We start from the raw sequence: 24145 nt of genomic DNA, 5'->3' as shown, positions 1-24145 counted from the left end.
AATTTCTATGTAGAATAGCTGAAAAAAATCTGGGAGTAACAGTTTGCCAGACTGATATTCATTGACTAAAACGTAGGTTTGCACAGGACAGATTAACTTTTGCATAATCAAATATGCTTGTATAAGCAGGATTTTTATAAAGTGATGAGATTGTCATTTAATTTTGGGTGATAAAATTACTTTCACAAACACACAATTATACTCTACAGTTTGCCCATGAAAAATGTATTGCGCTACTTTAACCTGACAGCAAGAGCATACTGCTTGTCATTTTATCATCAGCTGGCACCACTACACCCAGTCAAAAGTAAATATGTAAATAGTAACTGCCAGGATGTGAAAGCAATGTCTTCTGAAGTTTAGTGAAACCAATAAATTATGCCTTGTTTATGCAATAACAGAAATTAAACATACATTTTACAGAATCCAATTATGTTGTGGACCAAGTGACAAATGAGTGGCTATGGTAGGACTGATGAATTTATAAGGTACTCATTTTGCTCTGTTAATCATCCTGCTTCCAGATGATCCCATATTAACTTACTGACTTAAAAAAAAAATACACACACACACAATGAAGAAATATACTTTACTAAATCACTAACCTTGAAATCCAGCAAAGTAATATGACTGTTTCGGTTTGCCACCAATAATTCCCACACAATATTCAAGGCTTAAAATACCCTGCCAAAAGAAACTAATTCAGATTTAGGGTCAAGAGACAAATGGTAATTATTCCAAACAACCAAATTTGTATTACCAATATTAGTAGTTCCTAAGTTTTTTACCACTGGTTTTATTTTCATTACATTTGTCCCCATGTTCTGAAATCCCTCTACAAAACTATCTTCCCTTTTCTTTAAATCACTCAACGTTAACATGACTAAATGAAATATTCTGACCAGCATGTCACTGAACAACATTAAACAACTACTGGGTGAAAATATAGAGATAGACAATGTTACCACATAAAGACAATAGAATTTCCCGCCAAAGCCAGAAACACCTGGCCTTCCAGTTGCTGGTGCAGCCTTATTGTGATCAATGTAGTATTTTCACCAGACTTTTTGAAATGCTAAAATATTTCTTAGACTCTTTTCATTGAACCTTGAATCTTAGGATCCCAAACTAAAAACCATTTTCTAATCAATGGCATTTACCTGACAAATTTTTTAATTTTACTTCATTTGGAATAAATATAAAGACTGATGAAACATTTTAATACAAGGAAAATAGTAATTACTATTGTATTTAAAGACGATTTATTTTACTAATCGTAAAATATCAGAGATACCTCAATAAATTATTAAGTATGCCCCTCAGCATCTATTCTAAGCAAAACTCAATTTAAGCTGGGCCCAATACCCTTAAAAATAGTCCAGTGGGGTCCATTAATGTCTTGTCAGTAGTTCCTACATTAATTTTAGCATATATTATGTTAGAGAACACCATAGTGATAAAGCGTACGTTATTTTTAAAAACACAAAGTCTTGAACAATAGTTAAACTTTCCTTCTCATAAATGAGATGTTTTGAAATCTAGAAGATATAAAAATATATATATATATAAACAAATGCTTTTTCCCTTTAATAAGTAATCAAACCATAGTGTTTTTTAAAGCTTATTTTATTAAAAAATAATGTGTTCACTGTAATAAAAACACATATGGTAAAAGTTTCCCAAAACCCGGACACTCAGAGCTCATCCTAATTAACATTTGGGGGAAGTCTCCTTGACACCCATCTGTACCGCTCATCTTCACACACAGATTTATGAATGCAGTTTTATGCACGTGGCACCATACAATGTATACTGTTGTAACCTTTGTCATTCGTTATGTCATAATATTATTTCCTACCAATAAATATAGACCTACATTATATTTAACGACTGCAAAGCATTCTATTTCATGAAGGTAACAAAATGTGCTTTAAAACCTGATTGTGACTATTTAAATTATTTTCAGGTTCTCACTATTATAAATAACCCTTCTAGTCTTGTGAAAATATAGAGGGGTTTTTTTGGAAAGGAGAACTGCAACTGAAAACATAAAACAGAGAAGGTATATTAGGTTAACATTTTAGAGCCAACTAAAAAATAAGATGAAATTATATCAAAAAAGCTCCACTAATAATAATATTTATCATTAATGAGCCTACTGCTTTCCCCCTAAATAAAGACCCTTAACTCAATGAGAGTGTGTCTTACTTGAACTTGAGACAGTCTGATCAGCTGAAATACAACGCTTATGAACCACGAGAAAACCACTGGAAAACCATGCTTAGAACCACTGGAAGTTCTAAGTCTCTCACAGTCGAGAAAGAGAAAGGGAAAAATATCTAGCAAGAATCATTACTGGTTCTCCTTAGAAGAAGGAGCCCAAGTAATGGAGGACAGATGTTGGCTCTTGACATTATTTCCTTTACAAAAGACAAGAGCAGATTTAGCCGTAAACACTGAGAAGCAGGTTAGGAGCCAGAACGCCATTACATGTAAGAGGCTGTATTTTTGGAAACTTGAAACACTTTTCAGTTCCTAAAAAAACTTCTTCACAGTTATCTAGTGGTGAGAATTTATTGAGCTGTATCCATGAAGCAATAAATAAGACTGAAGTGATCAGTCAAAAAAGGAAAGTTCTAATTTGTCTTGCTGAAGAAAGAGAACATATTGGATTTTCCTCATTGCCTGTCTCTTAAAAATAAATAAATAAATAATCTGCCCGTGGTGAGGGCTGATAAAGCACCACAGCGAGTCTCTCCTCACAGAACGGTAGAGGGGAAGGTACCATCTCTGGAGTACTGGGCAATTACCTCGATCAATACATTTGAATAATACAACAGAATGGAGAATTTTTGAGAGCACAATATACAATGGTGTGGCAGGAAAAAAATGCAACTGCAGATGAAGAAGGAGGAGAAAGCAGATGGAGCGGGGGCCAGAGATGAAGGTGGAGGTAGAGGAAGAAGAGAAAGGAGAAGTGGAAGAGGAAGATTATTTTTCTTTCAGGGCTGCTATTAGACACCCTGTTTTTTCCCCTCCAAAGTGAAAAAGGCCTCTTTACATGCTCTCAATCTTGGCTTTTGACCCAACCACCCCCTCTGACCAAGCAAAACACCCAGCACATAATCTACTTCACTGGGCCATTTCAGCCATTTTTACCTGATAATTGAAAAAGTAAAGTGTTTCAATAGTCACTGCTCTCTCATTTTAGTGGACTATAATATAAATTAATTAGTAAAAGCTCAAAATAGCAATACATTTAAAAAGTCCATATTTTAAGGAAAAATATGAAAAACAACCAAAGTTCTAGTCTCTGTTACCAATTTGCTATCTGAACTTGACCATATCACTTAACTTCTGTCTTTTCTGGTTTATAAAGTCAATCCAGTACGAAGGTATTGTGAGGGCAAAGTGAGATAAATATGTATTGAAAATTTTATACAAATATGAACATTAACAGATATCTGTTAACTCCGCTCTGCTAACCGTGGCTCGTTTCTCTGTAGTTCAGGCTCCAGTGAATCACTCAAGAGCATTAGGCAGTGCTGCTGCTTGGGACGCTGTCAACACCACCGAAGAGCAAAGCCCTCAGCCGGAGAGGCCGAGCCTTGAAGCCACCTGCAGCCTGCTCCACCGGTAACGAGGTCTCAGCTAAAGGAGTCAGTTCCAAGACTGGCTCAGTTTCTAACCTTCTCAAGGTGGTAGAAAAAGGCGAGGGAACGCAGTTCAGTTGGTTAGAACCTACTGAGACATGACAAGATGCCCAAAGTCTCAAAACCCTCAATGGATTCTCCAGGTGAAATGGTTCATAACTTGGCACATTCTACCAATAACTCCACTAAAGAACCCACACATTAGAAATCAAAACCCCATTTTCATCTAAAGGATTCATATGACTATATTATATTATTGGTAGTAGTGATAACAAGTGTGCCTACAAAATTTTAGTAACTATTAGGAAAAGTTAATACACCAGCTAGAAGACTTCCATATACTACGTATTGAAAAGAACTGCTCTCGATTTTTATAATCAGTACAATCTAGCCTGAGGAGGTATTTTCTACCATATACATAGGAACCACGATATGAGATTAATGCCTCATGTGGGGAAAAGAATTGTTACTGAATCATAAAACACAAATCTAGACTTTATTTCAAGATTACTATATCCCGTAACACTCCATTCAAAAAGGAATTTCCATCTCTGCACTTGATAAAATGAGAAATTTTATTAAAACTATGAAAATAACATAGATACTGTAATATTAACAAAAAAACTAAGTATTTTAAAGTTTTATGATAACTGAATAGCTTAGTGCCCCAAACGAGCTAATATAATTAGGTTATTTAGGAAAAAAAGAATTATGTGTTCCGAAATAGAGTAAATTTTGAACTGACTAATATGAAAAAAACAAAGCTGGAACCTTCCCCCCACACTATCTTCATCATTTCTACCTACAAATAATCATCCTAACTTTTACTGACTCTTTGGTGACACAGGAAACAAATTAGCAGATAATGAAGCCACAATAGAAAAGTCAGTTTGTTTTGATAATTATTTGATATAGTATAATGTGGGGTTTTATGAATAAAAAAAGGTACATTCTTTTAAAAATCACAAATAATGGTGATGGGAACAGCAGACATGGTGTAGATTATGATATTTGCTGCATCTGTGTCTCCTGCATTAGCCACGAAGACGAAAAGGCTATGCTTGTCGTCATAGAACACCGCACCCTTCAAATCACATCTGACACTGTAATGCTGATATTTAAAATCTCTAATGTCAAACTTTATAATCTACAACTACAAAATTCTCACTACCCATTTGATAGAAAAAAGACTGCAAATCTTCTGTATTTTTCATATGAGCTTTCGTTGCCTTAAAGAAAAAAAAAAAAACTGAACTCTCATGTCCTACCTTTATAAACTCTAAGTAGTCGGTATTGGTTCTTTCCCCTCCAAGTCGAACAGGTACTAGAATAATAACAGCTTTGCCATCTGTGTTATCAGAGGTCATGGAAGCACGCTGCTTATCAATTACATCTGAACTATAAACTGAAAAAGACATAATGAATACATATTAATGTTTTCAGAAACATTTTTACCCTAATTTCCCCCACACTGGTCATCTGATCTCTGACATCATTATCAAGGTCTCAACAGTTAAACATACCTATGTCGTTCCTGCATTCAGTACTTACTGAGTGTCTTACTATGTGGCCCTGGGGCTTCAGCAATGAGCAAAATGGAGAAACATCCCTGCCCTCAGAGAGCATATACTCTAACATGGGGGAATGGGCGATAAATAAATAAAATATAGTATGTGTCAGATGGTGGTGGGTGCTTCAGAGAAAACAAAGGGAACAAGATGGATAGGAAGTGATGGTGGTGGGAACAATTTAAAATCAGGTGGTAGGCAAACTCTTATGAGAAACTAACATTTAAGTCAAGACTTAAAGTAAGAAACCAAGCAATACAGATACCTGGAAGAAGAGCATTCCAGGTAGAAAGATCACCAAGCACAAATGTCTTAGGGCCCAAGCATATTCCAAGAACAAGAGGCCAGCAGATCTGAAGGGAAGTGAGCCAGGGGTACAGAAGCAGAAATAAGGTTGGGAGATAAAGTTACATTTTGGGAGAGAAAGAAGAGAGATTGTGTAAACTCTTAAAGGACATTGTCAAGACTCCAGTTTTTGCTTTAAGTGAGTTGGGAAGACACTGAAAAGTTTTTTTTAGGAAAGGAATGTTCTGATCTGACTTACACTTTACCAGTCTAGTTCATATCTTGCTAAGACTGTAGGGGCGAGGGCTGAAGCACAGAGAACAGCTAGAAAGCCCCTGTAGTAATTCAGCAGGAGGTGATGATGGCTTGAACAAAAGCAATAATTGTAAAGACAGGGAATGGTCATGGGATGGTCACGTGGAGGCAGTGGAAAGTGATGAGTTTGAAGATAAAGAACGCCCTCATACATTAAATGTACAGAGTGAGAGGCAAAACAAAAAAAGGGGGAATCATAGGTGATTTGAAGGGTTTTGATATAACCAAACAGATGAAGAAAGCTGCCATCTACAAAAACACAGAAGACTGTAGGAGGGAAAAATAGAAGAGGGAGGATTGGGAACTCAGTTATGGACATGCTAGTCTGAGGTATCTATTAGGCACGCAAGTGGGAAGGATGAGTAGGCAGTTATGGACATAACAGCCTGGACTGGGGAGGGGACCAGGATGGACCTACAAATTTGGGGACTGCCAGCATACAGCTGGCACTGTAAAGCCACGAGACGGGATGAAGCAAATCCGTGCACACAGACAAAGGGATGAAGTCTACAGGCTGGGCACAAAGCACCGACAATTCCAGAGATGAGGGAGATAAGGAAAAACCAGCAAAGGAGCCAAGTGGACCAGGAGCCAGAAGGAAACTGAAGAGCAGTGTTCTGCAAACCAAGCAAACGAAATGTTACAAAGAAAAGGAGGAAGTGGTGGCTGTGTCAGCTGCTACTGACAGACTGTGTGACTGAAGACTGACAGGTGAAGACTGAGACGTGATCACTGGATTGGGCGAGATTAATTTATGAGGGCAGTTTTGGTAGGATGATGGATGGGAGATCCTAAGTGGAATATGCAAGAGAAAATGAGGGAATTAGGTGGAAGGAAATACAAGCTAAACTTTATATTTTTTGGTCAACATAAATTTTATTCAAAACTTACTTTACACCCATACTCCCTGTCTGTTTAACCAAACTCTTCTGCACTTCCAGCTAACTGATTAAAAAACTCTGCCTCTTGTGCCCCAGTTCTTCCCTTTAAATTCCAAATTTAGACTATGAGTTATCAGATTTTCTGTACACAAGCTTCCCCATTTCCCATAGTCCATCTAAACCAGCAATTTTCAACCTTTTTCATCCTATGGCACATACAAACTAATTACTAAAATTCTGCAGCACACCCAAAAATGTATTTTTTGCTAATCTGACAAACAAAATAAGTACAATTTTGATTTATTCACACTGGACAGCTATTGTTGTGTTGGCTGTTGTCAGTTTTTTATTTGACAATCTAAGGGGAAAGAGGTCAGTGCTCCTGACTAAATAGTCAGGTATTGCATATTTTAAAAAGCCTTGTGGCACACCGGCTAAAAATCACTGGTCTAAACCAAAGCTACAAAAATACCACAATAGTTCTTATTTGTTTCAATTCTATCATCTCCAAACTACTCAGTAATGGCTTCTGATTACAGACCTTTAAATTCTGTCACTTTTCTAAGGCAGTAAACACATAACTATCTTTTATCTTTGACTTTTCTGAATACACATTCCAATCAAATAAATTTTCCCTTCAGAGAGGTCTACTTCCTCCAGAAACAATATTGTCACAAGTAATACAAAGTAATAATATTTCTATTGGCATACACAACAATTTCTCCCTTACCAAAGGCCTCTTAGCCTTCATCTTCATTCAACACACATTTACTGAGGTTCTAGGCTGGGGGGTGGGAGGGCCAGACTGCAGAGTGTCTGGATCAATGGTTTTGGTGTTTTTCCCCTATGAATAGTCCAATTCCATACCAGGTTCACTATAGCAGTGATTCCCAAACAAATGATTCTGATGCCTTTCCCTGACCCCTGCTACCTCAACATTGATCTACAGGGAGAAACTGATAATCATAAGGTGATATTACAAGTGGTTTCAAGTGCACCATTTAATAGAGGTATTTCCAAAATGTCACAAAGCACAGAAAAATAAACTAATTCTTCCAAATGGAAGAAGGGAAAGGCTTTACCTGAGGTGTAAACTTCGTGTTCCAAAAGAAGAGGCATTTTAATAAGGCACGTTCTAAGCAGAGGCAATATGTGCAAAGGCAAGAAAAAAGATATGTAACAGTATGTCCAAGGAATGGCCTGAACGTTGATAGTGCTTTGCTGTATCAATATGGAAAACAGTGTTGGGAGGTCATGCTAGAAATGCAGGTTGGGACAAATTAGAAAGGACTGTGTGTGCTTTATATGCTAAAACAACTTGAGACTCGAGTTAATGGATAGTCACAGGTTTTTAAAATTAAGGAATATGATCAATTCCTGTAGATCAGGTAGAACAAAAAGAGAAGAGGTAGACAGGGAAATCAAGTTAGAGTCCAACTTTCAGCTACGAGTCTGATTTAAATCAATGAGAGTACAGAAGACAGAACAGATTTCAGAAGCACTTTTTAAAGTACACTTGGTAAGCTTTGGTTGACTGGCTAGATAAAAGCCACCAGGAGAGTCAAGAATAAGTGCATGCATGCATGTGGGCATGATACTGTTAGTGAAGGAAAAATAGAAAGAAAGGAGTGGCGTAGAGAGAAATAACAAGTTTAGTTTCAAACATGCTGAATTTGAAGTGTTTGTAAAACATCTAGAAGATATTTGAGGGGCAGAAGAAAAATACAAGTTACCTCATATTAGCACAAGCAGCCCTGACAATGTAGTTTCAAGAGTCCTAGTGTGGAGTGGAGAGCCCTAATTACTTAAAGTCCTGGAAAGAGAAGCCAGGAAAGAGAATACAGAATAAGAAAAGGAAATGAACAGAAAATGGAAACTTTAAAAATACTAATGAAGGCAGGGGGGGAAATTATCGATAGAATCTGGCTTCACCTAATTCCTAACCCTACAATTTATCAAAGTACACTACACTAATATAATGTCTTCCTTTAGGGTTCTTAAACATCAGTGTTAAAGATTTCAAGAACTACTTCATTAAACAAACCACTTATTTAATGAAGAACTTTGTGTCATTTAATTAACAATATGTAACATTTAAAGACCAAGGCTGATTTTTAGCAATAAAAGCATAAAGGCCAAATTCACAGAGTTATTTAATGGTTAATTGTTTAAGCACATCCTTTGACCTAATTAGCACTCTTTACACATCAAATTTTATTTGCAAGACTTCCTACCTGAAAAACAAATATAGGACCCGCAAAAATCAAGTCATCTGAAAATTTACAATTTTCGTTCTCATATGGTTATCAGCCTTTCTTAAAAATCCAATTAACCTTAACAAAAGACCAAACAAAATGCATGTGGATTTGATTACCATTCTTTCCACACTGTAAACACCAGTTAGTTATCAGGGTAACCTTTATAAAATAATGCATTCTGTAAATATCTTTGTGTTAAGTATGACTGAAGTATATTTAACTTTCCCAAGACATTCCCATATTTTATCCTGTTATGGGCATTTCTATAAAAAAATTAACTTAACAGCATGAGATGGCTTATTTAAAGGCGCTTTTATTAAGTGCCTTTATTTTATTAAGAAATTAAAGTCTATTTAATCCCCCACAAAGTTTCACATTACTACAGATACTGGTCATTAAACAGAGTACCCAAAACAATAAAACAAGGCACAGTTCTGGACAAGAGCTGCACCACTATCAGAAGATGTACTGAAGCACTACTGCAAAACACATCCAAGAGAAGAACTTTCCGTCCTTAGAAAAAATCCTCCAATGAGATGGCACCAGGCACACCTGCAGCCCAAGGACGTACCTATGTTAAATGTTCTCATCTAGCTTTTTTAAATAGCCATTTTAGCCCTGGCTGGTGTGGCTCAATGGATTGAGTGCCAGCCTGGGAGCCAAAAGATTGCAGGATTGATTCCCAGTCAGGGCGCATGCCTGGGTTATGGGCCAGGTCCCCAGCTGGGGGTGTGTGAGAAGCAACTGATCGATGATGTTTCTTTCCCTCTCTTTCTCCCTCCCTTCCCTTCCCTTCTCTCTAAAGATAAATAAATAAATTCTTTTTTAAAAGTAATCATTTTAAATGTTGGAATTTTATTTAAGAGCTTATTTTAATACTGCAACTAAGAATTCATAGTATATTAAGAAATATTTAATAAGTGCCTATTATGTGTAGGGTCTGTTACATGGGAACAAAAATATACCATGGTCCCTACCTTCATAATCGTTTAGAATATAATTGGGACAAGCTACACACATATGAAAAAGTGTAACCAAATAAACAGGAAAATTAAAATTATATACATTCCTTACCTGTACAATCTTGTGCAACATAAATAGTTATTCCTTGTAAATCAGGGTGTCTGGCTTCTTCAACTGCTTTTCTAAGAAATAACAAGCATCATCCTTTAAAATCCTAACTGTTATTTCCAGTTGGTAACTAAAGATTTAACTTAAGAGGAAAGAAAGCCATCATTTTCCTGACATTCCCATTTAACCTATAGTGTCTGTGTTCAAAACTATCATCTAAATGGTATAAAAAGTCAGGTCAATTTTTTCAAAGTTGAGTATTATAGTAAATTACCTAAAGAACATTAAAACATAAATTACAAAGTACATACAAAATATTGGATACACAGCTGTAACCCCTGCCCCACCCCCACCCCACCCCTCACTTGGCTACACTAAACATTTGCTAACCAATGACATTACACTACGCTTCAAGGTTTGCTTCATATTAACTTCATTACTGACTAGCAGTGAATTACTTTTTGACTGTCCTCTGGTACACTTAATTAAGAAAGTCTGTTTCTTTTCTTTAAACAATAGCATGGCGTTTTTTCCCTTTGTTCAAAAATCTGTCTTAGAATTCTGTAAGTAAAACTGCAAATTGAAAAATATTTCTAAGTGAGTATAATGTTCTCACATGGCATGAAAAAAATCACAATATCTTGTAAGAGGAAATTACACAAGTTGTAGAAATAAGTATTTTTATTTAACTGTATCTTCATACTTTTCTAACATATGCTTCATTGTGCATGTTTGTATGTGTTAGTAGAGAAGAAGGGTCAGCGATCTATGGCCCAAAGGCCAAGGATGACCTGGGGCCCATTGTTTTGGTAAGAATGGTGTTTACAATTTAAAGGCTTGCTTTTAAAAAGAAAGAAAGAAAAAAGAAAAAAAATGGGCAATAGAGCCCTTATGAGGCCTTTTACGGAAAAAGTCTTCTCACCCCTGGGGTACAGAACATACTCTCGAAGAGCAGAAACCGTGCCTTTATGCTGTGCTTTTATAAATGTCATACCAAGCTGAGCTTGGCATTATTATTAACAACACGTTTAATAACATTATGCAAATATTTTTTCAATTGTAAGCATCTGGACTATAAAATATAAAAGCAATTTCATATAGTATGGAAAAAATTGGTAATAATTTCAAACTTATGTATGATTCTAAATAGAATAAATTTACCACAACATACTATACTTGATGACATATTAATGAATCAGTTTATAATAATAAAGGGACACACAACAAATAAGACAATTAAAAAAAAAAACAAATAGTATCCAAATAAATGCCACACAAAAAGATGAAATTTCACTCCAACTTTTTTCTAACTATCCTGAATGCCACAGATTCTTTACTTTTGCTAATATTATAATACTATAATATAATATTAATAGTCCCATACATTTACAATTCACAAGAATTTGATGTGTGCAAAGAAATGCTAAAAACATCAATTTTAGTTCTTGACATTTCATTATGCTATTAGTACATTACAGCCCCCAGGGTATACTATTTTTTTAAAAAAACTGTAATATTATAGATGTTCCAAAGTTGAAAGAGTTGTTAGTTTTTAGAACAATTCAATAAGGTAGTCTAATGAAAACCTGGTTAGAAAGAGGCCTTAGACATCTATACCTGTGAGCGAAAGAAGAAAACTTTGTCAGTAGATAAATTACATGAAACTAGAGTTGCAAAATGTTGCAAATAAATCTCCATTATGAATATTCTCAAACAGACTCTAAAAGTTCCAATTACATATATATGCTGCAAAAATAAGTATCTCTGAGTCTGAGGACCTCTGCCGTAAGATAAAAGATTGTAAAACATCTTACCTTAAAATGTGAGCAACCACAGCTGGTCCGTACCAATCTCCAGCTTTTTTCCCAGACTTCTTTCCATACTCTATTAGCTGATGTAAGCCAAAGAGAGCCACGGGGGAATCACCAAACCAAGAGATGATTTTCCTGTGATAAACTTCATTTTGCATTTCACGATCATCTGGGTACCTCCCAATTGTTTCCTTCAGAGAAATTGTTGGAGTTTTGAATTCTCTTTCCCCTGACAGCGATGCTTCAAATGATGCAGTAAATTTTTTTACAGTGTGGGAAGTCCATGATTCAGAGTCTGAATTTTCAATGTTCAAAGCATCAGGCCAGGTCCAAGCTATAGTAGTTCCAAAGCAAGGTGTTCAGATCTTTTAAATAGTTAGACTTCAACAATTCTACTAAAATAAGTATGTAGCTTTTAAACTCAGGTGGGTTACTACTAAACTAAAAGAGTACACTCAGAAAGAGGCAAATGTATAGAGAGACAGAAAGGAGATCAATGATTGCATATGGAAGAGGAGTGTATTGGGAGTAATTACTAATGGGTACGAGGTTTCTTTGAGGAATCATGAAAATGCCCTAAAATTAGATTATGGTGATGGCAGCAGAAGTTTGTAAATATACTAAAAACCATTGAATTGTTCACTAATGGATGAGTTTATGACATAAAAATTATATCTCAATAAAGCTGCTTTAAAAAGCAAATGAAGATATGAGCAGAGAAAATATGACAATATATCGATAATTTTTACTTTTGAGTAGTAATATTATTTTCTGGACTCTTCTATAGTTTCTATAATTTCTAAAATGGGAATATATTACATAAAAACACAAAAATGCCAACAAATTAAAGACCAAAAAACAATAAAGAGAGAAAAACAGCAAACCCAGGTCCACATAGACAACTGTGGAATATGCTTTTTTTCCTTTTCTGTGACAGCTGAGATGGAAGGCATGCTTTTGTATTCCACTACCAGTACTTCTTATCAGACAGACAGTCTTGACCACCCAAAGGCACAATAAACATATTCACTAACATTCAGAGTATTCATGAGAGTAACTTCAGAAAGCAGATTTTGTTTTGATTATATGTTAAAATAGAAGTCTGATCATGAAAATTTAAAAAATTTTTTCAAAATGGTTTTTTCTCATATAATCCTTTCAGAATAACACTGTTTAAGGCATAATATCAATACTCTAGTAAATGAAAAGTTATAATAAATGAAGTCATTAAAGATCTGAAAAAAGTTAACTACTTCCACAAGTTAAATGTTTTAAATAACAAGACAGTCCCCACACATACACGTAATTCTAAGTTAACAAAATAAGTCAGATTCAGAGACCTAGTCAGGACTATGAAATACCCCATATTTTGCAGTGTATAATAAGCACTTTTTTGCCCAAATTTTTGAGGGAAAAATAAGGATGCGCATTATACATGCATATATTGATTATATAATATGGGTATAATAATGGGCATAATATCGTACATTCCAATTCTTCCCCTAACTGCACAAGCCTACAAATCAATCACCCCAGAAAGAGTTTTAAAACTCTTCTCCTTGCATTATCTACACCACTTTTGAATAAACATCTGCTATATGATCTCATCAATAATCCCTATAGAAAGGTCACTAGATATTTGCCACACATTCAGAAAAACACACACAAAAAATAATAGCACTTAGTCACCAGATATGATAGCCTGAAATAGAAACTAAAATTCTCCTACAAATGTACCCATTATAAAAATTGACTAATAGAAATGGTAAGGAAAGTAGCACACTAGAAAAAAATGATATATGTAAGTTAGGTATCTGACATTTTTGAGAGCCTAAAGGACTAAGTATGATGATCTTATTAAGAACATGCTTAATCAGTTGAACTGATTACAATCATATTTACAAAGAAAAATAATTTTAAAGCATTATTAATATATAGAAAGAAAATAAAGTATAAAATTTGTTACAATTTAAATAATGTAACAATATTAACTATCCACTCAAAGTCACTGCTACTGACCTGCCCAGGATTTACTGCACTGGAGATATAACCCAGAGTTCAAGCAAAGAGAAATAAATAATAACCCCAAACAAGGGTGGCAGCCAAGAATAATGGGTATGTTTAACCTGTATTTTTAAAAGGAGAATCATGACAGTTTAAGTCATAACTGGCTCAATTCAATAAAGATTTAATATTGAATCTTTAGGTTAGTTGCAGTGTTAGAAGACATTAGGGAGTAAAGAAGGTAATCTCAGGGAGTTTTATACAGTTTGTGAGCTAGAGTTCAAATTAAAAAAACAAACAAACAAAAAACCAGAGATTTGATTTACCTCTACCAAGAAAGTGCAGTATGAGTCCTTGAGCCAACAGCATCTGGCCAGTTCTTAATGTGCAGCCCCAACCACAGTCTGTTGTCAAAGTTGACCCTTCTATTTGAGGAAATTCTTCCCTGTAGGTCAGCCATATTCTGGAAATAAAATCTTTACGAAATTCTTCTACATTTCCCGCAATTACATGATCTTCTATAGTACATCCTGATCTTGCAGGTAACAGTTTATTTTCATCTACAAAATAAAAATATAAACTACAGTCTAAATATATGTTGAGACATCAATAATGGTATTATATTCAATTACTGTCCATATGATACAGAGTATGCCACAATTTTTCTAACCTTCTTTTCTAATTAAATGGAAATAAATTGCATTCAGCCTAATCAGACTGTTATGAAAATTAAATAAGAAAGCATGCTGAATGTTTTGTACACTCTGGCACTAATATATTATCAGTAATACTGTTGTTAATAACAGTATCCTATAGTTCGAATATAATCGATCCTTTTATGAGGGGATAATATAAAAATATCTTTTCTTCTTGCCTCATTTGACTCAGGATATAGATATCAGTGCTCTCGAAAATAAGATCTGCAATAAACAGATCATGATTGCCAATAAGTAAAAATGTGTTTAAACTAGTTGTTAAAATCAAATAAAATGGGCCACTGTATTCAGTGTCTTGAATATTTGAGTCAAATTATGACATCAAAACCAACAAGCTAAGGAACAAAAATATAACATTATTAAATATATAGTTATCCTTTATATGGAAATATAATTTTTTTAAAATTGCTGCAACCCACATATATCCTTTTTAAAGGCTTTTTCAAACTGATTGCCTCTAATACAATTTCTTTGTGAAAACTACGGTCCAGTTTGCCCAACAATCTATAAAACACTAGTGCTAAAAATGAACTAACACTCCTTGGTTATTCCCAGAGAGAGGGTCTTGATAATCTTTACAACCTCCGCATGCAGCACAATGCCCAGTAGCACAGGCAGACCCTAATGAATGCTGGTTGGTTTGGGTGGGTGGACGGGAGGTAGACAAATCTGCTTGCAACTCTCAGTTCTGAAGAGTTCAATGTCTGATACCCTTGGAGAAGATGTTCAGGTAGTTTCACCACGCTTTTATTCCTCACCCTTCACACGCCCATACCTCTTCAAGCCGTGCTGAAAAACCACCATCACCTAAACATTATGTATATGTGCATACATGTATATTTGTATATGAATATATATTCAGATTAATGGAGCTAAGTTGTAGCATATAGTTTCAATAATAGTGAAGAGAATGAATGCCGACCCCCATTATCAATTAATATCATCAATGTTAGAGTTTAAAGTTAATTAAAAGTAAAAATGCCTGGAAATTGAACATGGCACTAAAAATATGTCCAAAATTTCCACTTTAGAGACATTCAAACTTGTTTAAAACTTTATACAATAGTGCCTACTCTCACACCTCACCCTGTGGCTTGCCAAACACAATAGTTCCTGATCTCCCAACTAGAAGTAATTTATTCCTTATCCTCTTAAGATCTAGACTCCTTTTAATACTTGCCCTAAATATTACTGGGAAACTGCTCATACTAAATGAACGGTTGTCCGGTTGACTTTCCACTATAATACCGCTCCTAGTATTCCACCATCTGACGGACTCTGCTTTGTCACAACCCTAATTGACTGTATCTACTGCCTGACAGGAATACATTCTTAGAAATGCATTGCTAGGTGATTCTGTAGTTGTACAAACATCACAGAGTGCACTTACTTAAACCTAGGTGCTACAGCCCAGGACACGCCTAGGCTGAATGGTACGGCCTATTGCTCCTAGGCTGCAAACCTGCACAGCATGTCACTGTACAAACCTACAAGGTTAAATCAAGCATAAGAGAAAATGGTGTCATCAAGAGATACAGTTAACACAAGATGTATGAGGCTTCTGGCAGCTTCATACGGCATACTGTTTTACAGCCAACTTTTTTCATAAGTAGAAAGAGTACCCTCTAAAATAATTAAAAGTTTAGTATAGTAAATACGTAACCCAGGAATATAGTCATTTACTATCGTTATCAAGTATTATGTCCTGTACATAATTGCATTGCTGTATTTTAATACAACTGGCAGCGCACCAGATTGGTTTACCACATCACCACCAGAGACACACGAGCGATGCACTGCGCTACGCCGTTACTATGGCTATGATGTCGCTATGCAACAGGAATGCTTCAGCTCCATTTTCATCCTATGGAACCACCATGTATATGTGGCCTGTCATTGACTGAAACGTCATTATGCGGGACATAACTGTATAATGTTTTTTAAATCTCCAAATTTCCCTCCAGATTTCCAGTACACTAGAGGAGAAGGAATATGTTCATCGTGTGCTTCCCTGAATCTTCAGCACTTACCACAGAGCTGAGTCTACAGACGTGCAATAAACATTTGTAAGATGAACATAAGATAAATGGAATCAAAGGAGAAAGGTGGGGTTTTTTTTGTTTTGTTTTGCTTTGTTTTTTTGTGTGACAGAAGACACTTGAAGGCTTTATGAAGAATGGGAATATCTGAAAAAACCACTACAAAGAATGGAAAAGAAAGCTGATAAAGGAAATAGAAGAGATTTGCTAGTAGTATTGAGGGCTTAGTCAAGGCTGACTATCAAAATCAGAAATCACAATTAGGCAAGCTAATATGAGAAATAATAAGAAGTTAAGCAAATTACAGAACTAAACCTCAAGAGTACAGCTATTTAGCAGATGTGGGATAAATTAAGTAAGCATATGCTTAAAAAAGAGAAGGGAATTGAAAGTTGGGCAAATAACAGAAAAGAGACTATTCAAACTAACCAGGTACGTAGGAAAGGAAACCAAATGGAACTACTGGAAACGAAAACTATAACTAAAAACAGGAATTCAGTGTGGGATTAAACAGAAAAATTACACAGAGCTGAGGAGACAATTAAGAAACCAGAAGTAAGAACTAAAGAAATTACTCAGAACACAGTACTGAAAGACAAAGTAATAGAAAATAGGACCAAAGATTTCAGAGGCATGGAGAAAAAATCTAACAGAAAGATTTATTAGAGATACAGGAGAAGGGAATAAGAAGAATGGGGAGCAGCTATAATTAGAAGTGGTTGAAATTTCTTCAGATTTTAAGATATGAATTCCAAGTAGAATAAAATGAAATATACACCAAAGAGAAAGAGGTGACCTTAACAACCAGAGAGAAGAAACAAAGAATTACATATTCAAAATAATAGAGAAGACATCTTTATGTCCTAAAGTAGGCAAAAATTTATTAAACAGAACACAAAAAGCACTAACCATTTTAAGGATACAAAAAATTAACTAGGCTATGTTATAATTAAGAACTATGTTCTTCAAAAGAGAACATTAAAGGGGTAAAAAAGTAACAGAACAGGAGAAGACATTTCCTATAGATACATCAAAAGGACTCATATCTAGAACATATAAAGAAAACCTAGTAATCAGTTAGAACAAGACAGATAACCAGCAGAAGACATATTCAAATGGAAAAATAATTATGAAAATATACTCAATTGCATCAGTGATCAGGGAAATGCAAAATAAAACACAGCTCTAATCAGAAGGGGAAAATATCAAGGGTTGGTGAGGTAAGAGCACACAGAATTCTCATACACACCTGAAGGAATATAAACTGGAAAAACTACTTTGTAAAACAGTAGTGTATACTGAGGCTGAATATATGCCTACCCTATGACCCAGCCGTTACATTCCTCGGTCTATGTCCCGAACAAAATCCACACACATTTGTCCACCAAAGCACGTTCTAGAATAATCACCATCCAGACTCTTGTGCCCAAAATTGAAAACTATCCAAATGTCCACCAAGAGTAAAGTGGGAACATAAAGTGTGGCACGTGCGCACAACACAACAGTCAGAGGAACACAAAAACATCCACCGCCAAACAAGGTGAATCGCATAGTGTCTGGCAATCAATTAAGAATTACTGAGCATGCAAAGAGGCCAGAAAACACTAGCCAAAATGAGAATAATCAATCAAAACTGACTCGGAACAGACACAAATGCTAAAATTAACAAACAAGGACATTAAAAGTTTCTACAACTATTTAACATACGTTCAAAAAGATAAGTAGAGACAAGGAAGATTTAAACAATGGAACTTCCGCAGACACACAAACTGCACTCGCCAAGAGGAAAAATACACTGACCAGGATTCATGGCAGATTAGACACTGCTGAGGAGGAGAATGAAAGATTGGTGAACTTGAGGACATAGTAATAGGAACTGTCCAACATAAAACAGAGGGAAGAAAAGAAATTTTTTTAAATAAAAGAGCTTCAGTGAACTGAGCACAATTTGATCCATGCTAATATACAGGGGTGGGCAAATGTAGGTTTACAGTGGTTTGTATGGAAAATAACACAATAATTAATAAATAATAATACAAGTGCAATAATACAATGCACTTTCTTTTCATGTACTCATAACTGTAAACCTACTTTTGCCCCATCCTGTATTTTCTCAAAGCAATCACTCCTATACCCATGGATTCAATGACTCCTAATATACTCTAGTGGCAATACATGTTTTTACTTTATTAAATTACCTAGTTTATTTCACATGTATAATGTTGTGTTCCTACCCCATTTCCATTCGTCTGACCACCACTACTGCTATGTCCTGTCATAACACCCCATACATACTTAAAACCAAGCGTGGTGTTCCATCCTTAAACACTAAGCAGGCATTTCGGATAACACATTCTTGGTAATGGAACCTGGACAACATTTATCAGACACAGTAGGGAAAGTTCTCACTGTGCATTATAAATACAAAATCTACAAAATGAGGATTGTTTTGGATGGTTAAATGAATATCCCACTTGAAACAAGACTGGGGCATAGTAAATGCTTGCCAAATGTCAACCATCCTTATCACCATCTTTATCAAATCAGAGTAGAGGTACCCCACTTTGTGGTTCTCAATTGTGTGTGAGAAAAACTGTGCATTGTTGTTTGTGAAAAAAAGGAAAATATGGAAACTCCTGCCATGGAAGAGAGAAACAGGGGCGAGAAATGCAAATTGGTGAATCCCTGCACTTCCAACCTGGGAGTTTGGTCAATTTTGCCGATGAGGAAGTGGAAGGGTGACATGTCCTTGAATTTCATTTTAGACACACCGTCATAGAAGGACCAAGGCCCCAGGGGTTGCTGTGGTCAAAATGCAAGTGAAAATTAACACTTTCTGGAAAGCAGAGAGGAGGAGCATTTAGTTGCAAAAACAGTCAACAATTAGGGTATAACTAAGCTTGATGGGAATTACATCAAACAAGTCAGCTGTCAGACCCGCTGAAACTGAGCTGCTAACAAAACTGGTTGGCTTGCTTTAACAAACGCCCAGTGCGCTTCCCAAGAAACCAGAAAGCAAGAACACCTGCAGCAAGCACATCAATGACCTAGAGGTGCCAGAAGGTAAGGTAAGTAGCGGCAGCTCTCACGTGTACCTCTTACCTCTGTTGTCCCCTGGGAGGGAGACACCACCTCAGGCTCCTTCTTGCCTGGACCAGCTTTCCCAGGGCTGGACACCAGGAACCAATGCTGGCTAGGTCTGGCATCCCCGCCCCTTATGTTTTCCCCATCGTGTCTAGCCAGTTTCTTCCTCTCTTTACTACCTAAAAGCCCAGTTCTTTCTCCTTTATTTTCATTTTCCAAACCTGCCTGAGACCCTCCAGTCCTCTGCCATTTCTGTTTATAGTTCTATTTAATGTCTCATGAGACTTTATGAAGATTTTGGGGTATATATCCTTCCTTTCTCTATGAAAACTTTAATGCCCCCAACATTAGAGTATCCATTTTTATCTATCCATTCTTACCTATCCACGTGGTACCTAAGTGAAGGAACCAGGTTAGCTGTTTTCAGTTTCATGCATAGAAGCTGCCTTATTCCTTCCAACTATAATTTGAACACAGAAGGAAAGAAAAGTGTGGGAAAGAACACATAAAATAACTAAACGATGTGAACTGTTACTGCCAGCATTGCAGAAAATAGGGGTTTTTTTTGTTTGTTTGTTTACCCAAAGGAGAACCCATAGAGTCTTGATTACTTTAAAATTTCTATTTTTATGGTAACATATCTATAATCTCACTTCAGTGACTTAACAGACTTCCCCTTTACATTGCTTATTCTAAAACAGAGGTGCTTTGGTTCATGAGACTGTTGGTCAAAAGTTTCAAAAGAGGAAAAAAACAAATTCAGGTTTTAATTTGTAACAGAAAGTTCTGGGTGTTAAGATGCCAGATCCTGCACAAGAATGTTTGCCTCCATGGCTGCCCCCCCACCTCCCCTCCTGCCAATGGGACCCTGCTGACTTCAAGAATGCTGAGGTAAAGGTTCTGAAGTCCAAATGGCCGCGGGGCGGGTGGAGCTGGGGAGAGAGAAGGAAAGAGGAAATGTTTGATGAAAATAATTCTGGGCAGCAAAGTGGCTAACGAAGACTGTGTTCTTTGGAGTAGAAAACATTCTATCATAAATATGTTAAAGCCTCATTTGTTTCATTTAAATGCCAGAGATTATTTCATTATTTCATGGAGGTCTTGTAGCCTTTATTCTATTTAAACTTTGGTTAAGCTCTTAATTTCATTAAAAGTTAGATTAATTAAGTCTGCAGATTCAACAAGATTGTAGATGTGGCTCCGTAACTGGGACGTACTCTTTTTTCAGAACATTGAAGTATTTTGAAAAAAATGAATAAATTATGTGAATTAATTAAGTGTGCCTTTAGGCAAAAAGCAAATAATCTGTAAAAACTTCTGCTCTGCTTGATCCTGTGTGGTAAGCCTCTGAGTGATTTTACAAACCAATGTGTAAATAATAGTGTTAGAAACCAAAATGGAACCTTTATATAATTCTTTTAAGATGTACAACTCACTTTCATGTATATCTCATTGGGCCCTTCTAACTGCAAATAGGTCCCATGTATATTCTCCTTCCATTGCTGATGGAAAAAAACCAAAAAATGAGATTGAGCAATCCGAAATGACTGTGTAACACAGCCACTGAACAGAAGAGGCTGACATGGAGGTGACAGAGATGCCAAATCCAGTTCTTGTGGTGCTGGAAAAACTCTTTAGAATGCAAATCATATTTTATAATTTTTCCATAAAGTAGGCCTATCTTAACTTACTCCAGTTTTTATTATTTCCATTCAAAATTACTTTACACAACTCAGAAGCAACACCTACCTCTCAATTCTATGTCTATAAATTCATTATAATCTGTAAGAAGAAAAGTAGAAGAAATGAAATAGCATGAATTTACCAGGTAAACAAGTTGACATACTTTAAAGAGTTTGTTCTGGCGACTCTAAATTGAAGGTGAGAATGCCCTGGACAGAGGAGCTTCAGGACAGGCTGGTACAAAAGTAGTTAAGGTAACAAGGATTAAGCCCAAGACCATGATAAAAAGTGTTAAATCAGAATAGTTAATTAATAAATAAGAGTTTGTGATTACAGAATTTAACTTTTTATGTTCAACATGATAGTAAAAATTTCATTTCAATTTGTTTTTAATTTGGGGGGCGCATTCAATAAAGTGGTAGGAGAAATCTCTATTTCAGCATTTGCCTATTATCAAGTTTCCATAGAAACAAGGCCATAATACTAAAATGTAAAGTACAAGCACATTGAAAGTTTGCTTTTAATGTCTTTATTTCAGATGTAAGTAACGTCTTTACATTATTCGGATGTAAATAATGTCTTTATTTTACATGTAAAACATTTCAGCTTTTCCACAATGGAGAATTGAATTATTTGGTTACACAAAATCATGTATGAATGACGCTCTGCCTTGTTCTTCTGAAAGAGTACATTTCTTTTAAGTCATTTCAAAAAGCTATTCCTTAGAACCTAGTATAGATTTCAGATAAACTAAAAAGAAGTTTTCTACTACCTTGCCTTTGTCAATACATCTAATATAACTGATGGCAGCATCAGTGACGTGATGAAGACAGTAACGTCCTGTTATCCAATTTTATTATCGCTCGTCAGCGTTTCACACAGCCTTTTACGTTGTGACCGCAGGAGCCTTCCTACTTCTCTGGCTAAAGGTGCTCTCTCAAGTAACCCCTTTCCCCTGCTCCCCCTGAGGAATGAGTAGGGAAGGACCTGCCAATATTATGTACAAAAATCTCTGAGCAACAGATCTTTCCTGTTTCCATTAGCTATCTTAAACCCTCTTTTCTGGTGACAATATTAATAACCATTTGATGGAAAAGATTTAGAAAATACAGAAAAGTCATCCAGTTATGCTCAGAATATCCAGAACTCTTATTAATATTTTGGTGTTGATTCTTCCTGAATTTTTGTATGCATATAAAGAAAACATTATGTTTATTTTACAAAAAGGAGGCCACTCTTTATGGCCGCTTTGTAATGTTTTGTTATAAAGGGAGGTAATGACATAAAACTTCTGAAGCTGCGCTTGACATTTAGAGAGCGCCCCAGGACTTATTTGCACGCGACTGCGCGGAGCGCTGAGCATGACTCTAAAACCGCTCGGTGCACCGTCAAACGGTTGGAGCATCACTCATTTACCCGCCCTTTATGGTCGGCCTTCTTTTACAGTGAAACTGTACACAATCCCATGATAATGCTTTATTCTGGGGACACAGATAAAAATGGATGCATTGCAGCTCCCTGTAGAATTCAGGTGGTATACTTTCTTAGAACCCAATCAGGATGTCATTTTGTAGTTAAAATATTTTAACATTAAACATTCTTATCGCAAATCCAACTTACCATTGGTTTCTCACTGGACATTGCAACTCCTCTTCTAAGCTTTTGTGGTTCTCGTGTCTTTAATTTGGAATAACTACTCTAAGATCTGAAAGCAATGCTGATCTTAGATGACAAATCAAAAGATATCGTTAGATGGAATCTTAAAAGATATAGGAAAATTGGAAGAATCTTAACTGATCTGGGGTCTAAACCTCTAAAACAGTTAGAGGTTTATTGGGCACCATTCCAGATGCAGGACAAACTCGTGCTATACAAGACAAAGCCCCTACCTTAACTCAGGGCCTTCCATTCTAGAGGAGCCTGGGGGCAGACAACACGTGAACAATCAAGAAAGTCAGGTTGGCTACAGACAGCTTCTCCAGGTAACACTGAGCAGTCCTAGAAATGAGCGGGAGCCTCGTGAGGATCTGGCAGGAAAGGCTTCCAAGCAGACTCCCTCCGAAAAATACGGTGAATGAAGGCAAAGGACAGAAGGACACAGGGATGCTGCAGCAGAGTGAAAGGGATGTCGGAAGGAATAGGGTGGATTAAGACCTTACATGCCTCGTGGCCCTAGATGAAAAAAATAAGAATTTTAGTCTAGATGCAGTGGAAAACCATCGAAGGATTACATGCAGAGAAATGATGTTAATTCTAAAAAGAGAGAAATGTGTATTTGCTTTTTTTTTTTTTTAATTGCACTGGTAGAACTTTTTGCTAATTGTGTAATTATTATCCTTTTCCTTTACTGGAGCCAAAACACATATTTACTCAAGATGATGTTTGGGAATTGGTAATAAATGGACATTTCGTATTATTTCCAATACAATGCTAAGTGTTCAGATTCTGCTTTTGAGTTAATTTGTGAAAGTTCTGTTTGTCATTTTGTGGTGCTTTACGTATAGTATAAAGATTGGTCTTGCATTTCATTTCATCCTCAAAATGTTTTGAATTAGGTAGGTAAGGAATTACATGTTTTACATGTGAGAAGACAGTCTATGAGTGGTATAAACCAAGCTGTTCGAACTTGAAAAATGAAACTTGATAGAGCAGAAATGTAAAGTCCAGACACACAGCACACAGGAATAGAACTTACACAATGAGGCATCATGTGATCAGCTTTGAGGATACTACCTTTTTTCTCACTCCCGTTTTCTTTTAGTGTATTAAAGTAAGTA

The 24145-nt window shown here is 36.0% G+C and overlaps 1 protein-coding gene across 4 annotated transcripts in view; it reads right to left on the bottom strand.

Moving 5' to 3' along the window:
* Window positions 1–24145, bottom strand: part of ATG4C (autophagy related 4C cysteine peptidase) — a 79866-nt gene that overhangs the window by 17631 nt on the left and 38090 nt on the right. For 2 of the 4 annotated variants that reach the window (XM_045199465.3, XM_045199464.3), the window contains exons 4-9: window positions 21435–21467; window positions 14173–14406; window positions 11846–12176; window positions 10035–10105; window positions 4922–5058; window positions 606–684 (exon numbers count right to left, since the gene is read on the bottom strand). In XM_045199465.3, coding sequence (XP_045055400.1) covers window positions 606–684; window positions 4922–5058; window positions 10035–10105; window positions 11846–12176; window positions 14173–14406; window positions 21435–21467 — 885 coding nt within the window. The remainder of the gene's footprint in view (window positions 1–605; window positions 685–4921; window positions 5059–10034; window positions 10106–11845; window positions 12177–14172; window positions 14407–21434; window positions 21468–24145) is intronic. The other 2 variants (XM_045199466.3, XM_024565381.4) reach the window with 1 other exon arrangement.

The sequence above is a fragment of the Desmodus rotundus genome, chromosome 3, assembly GCF_022682495.2.
Source record: "Desmodus rotundus isolate HL8 chromosome 3, HLdesRot8A.1, whole genome shotgun sequence".
Classification (NCBI taxonomy): Eukaryota; Metazoa; Chordata; class Mammalia; order Chiroptera; family Phyllostomidae; genus Desmodus; species Desmodus rotundus.
This window is presented reverse-complemented; position numbering and strand designations above follow the sequence as displayed.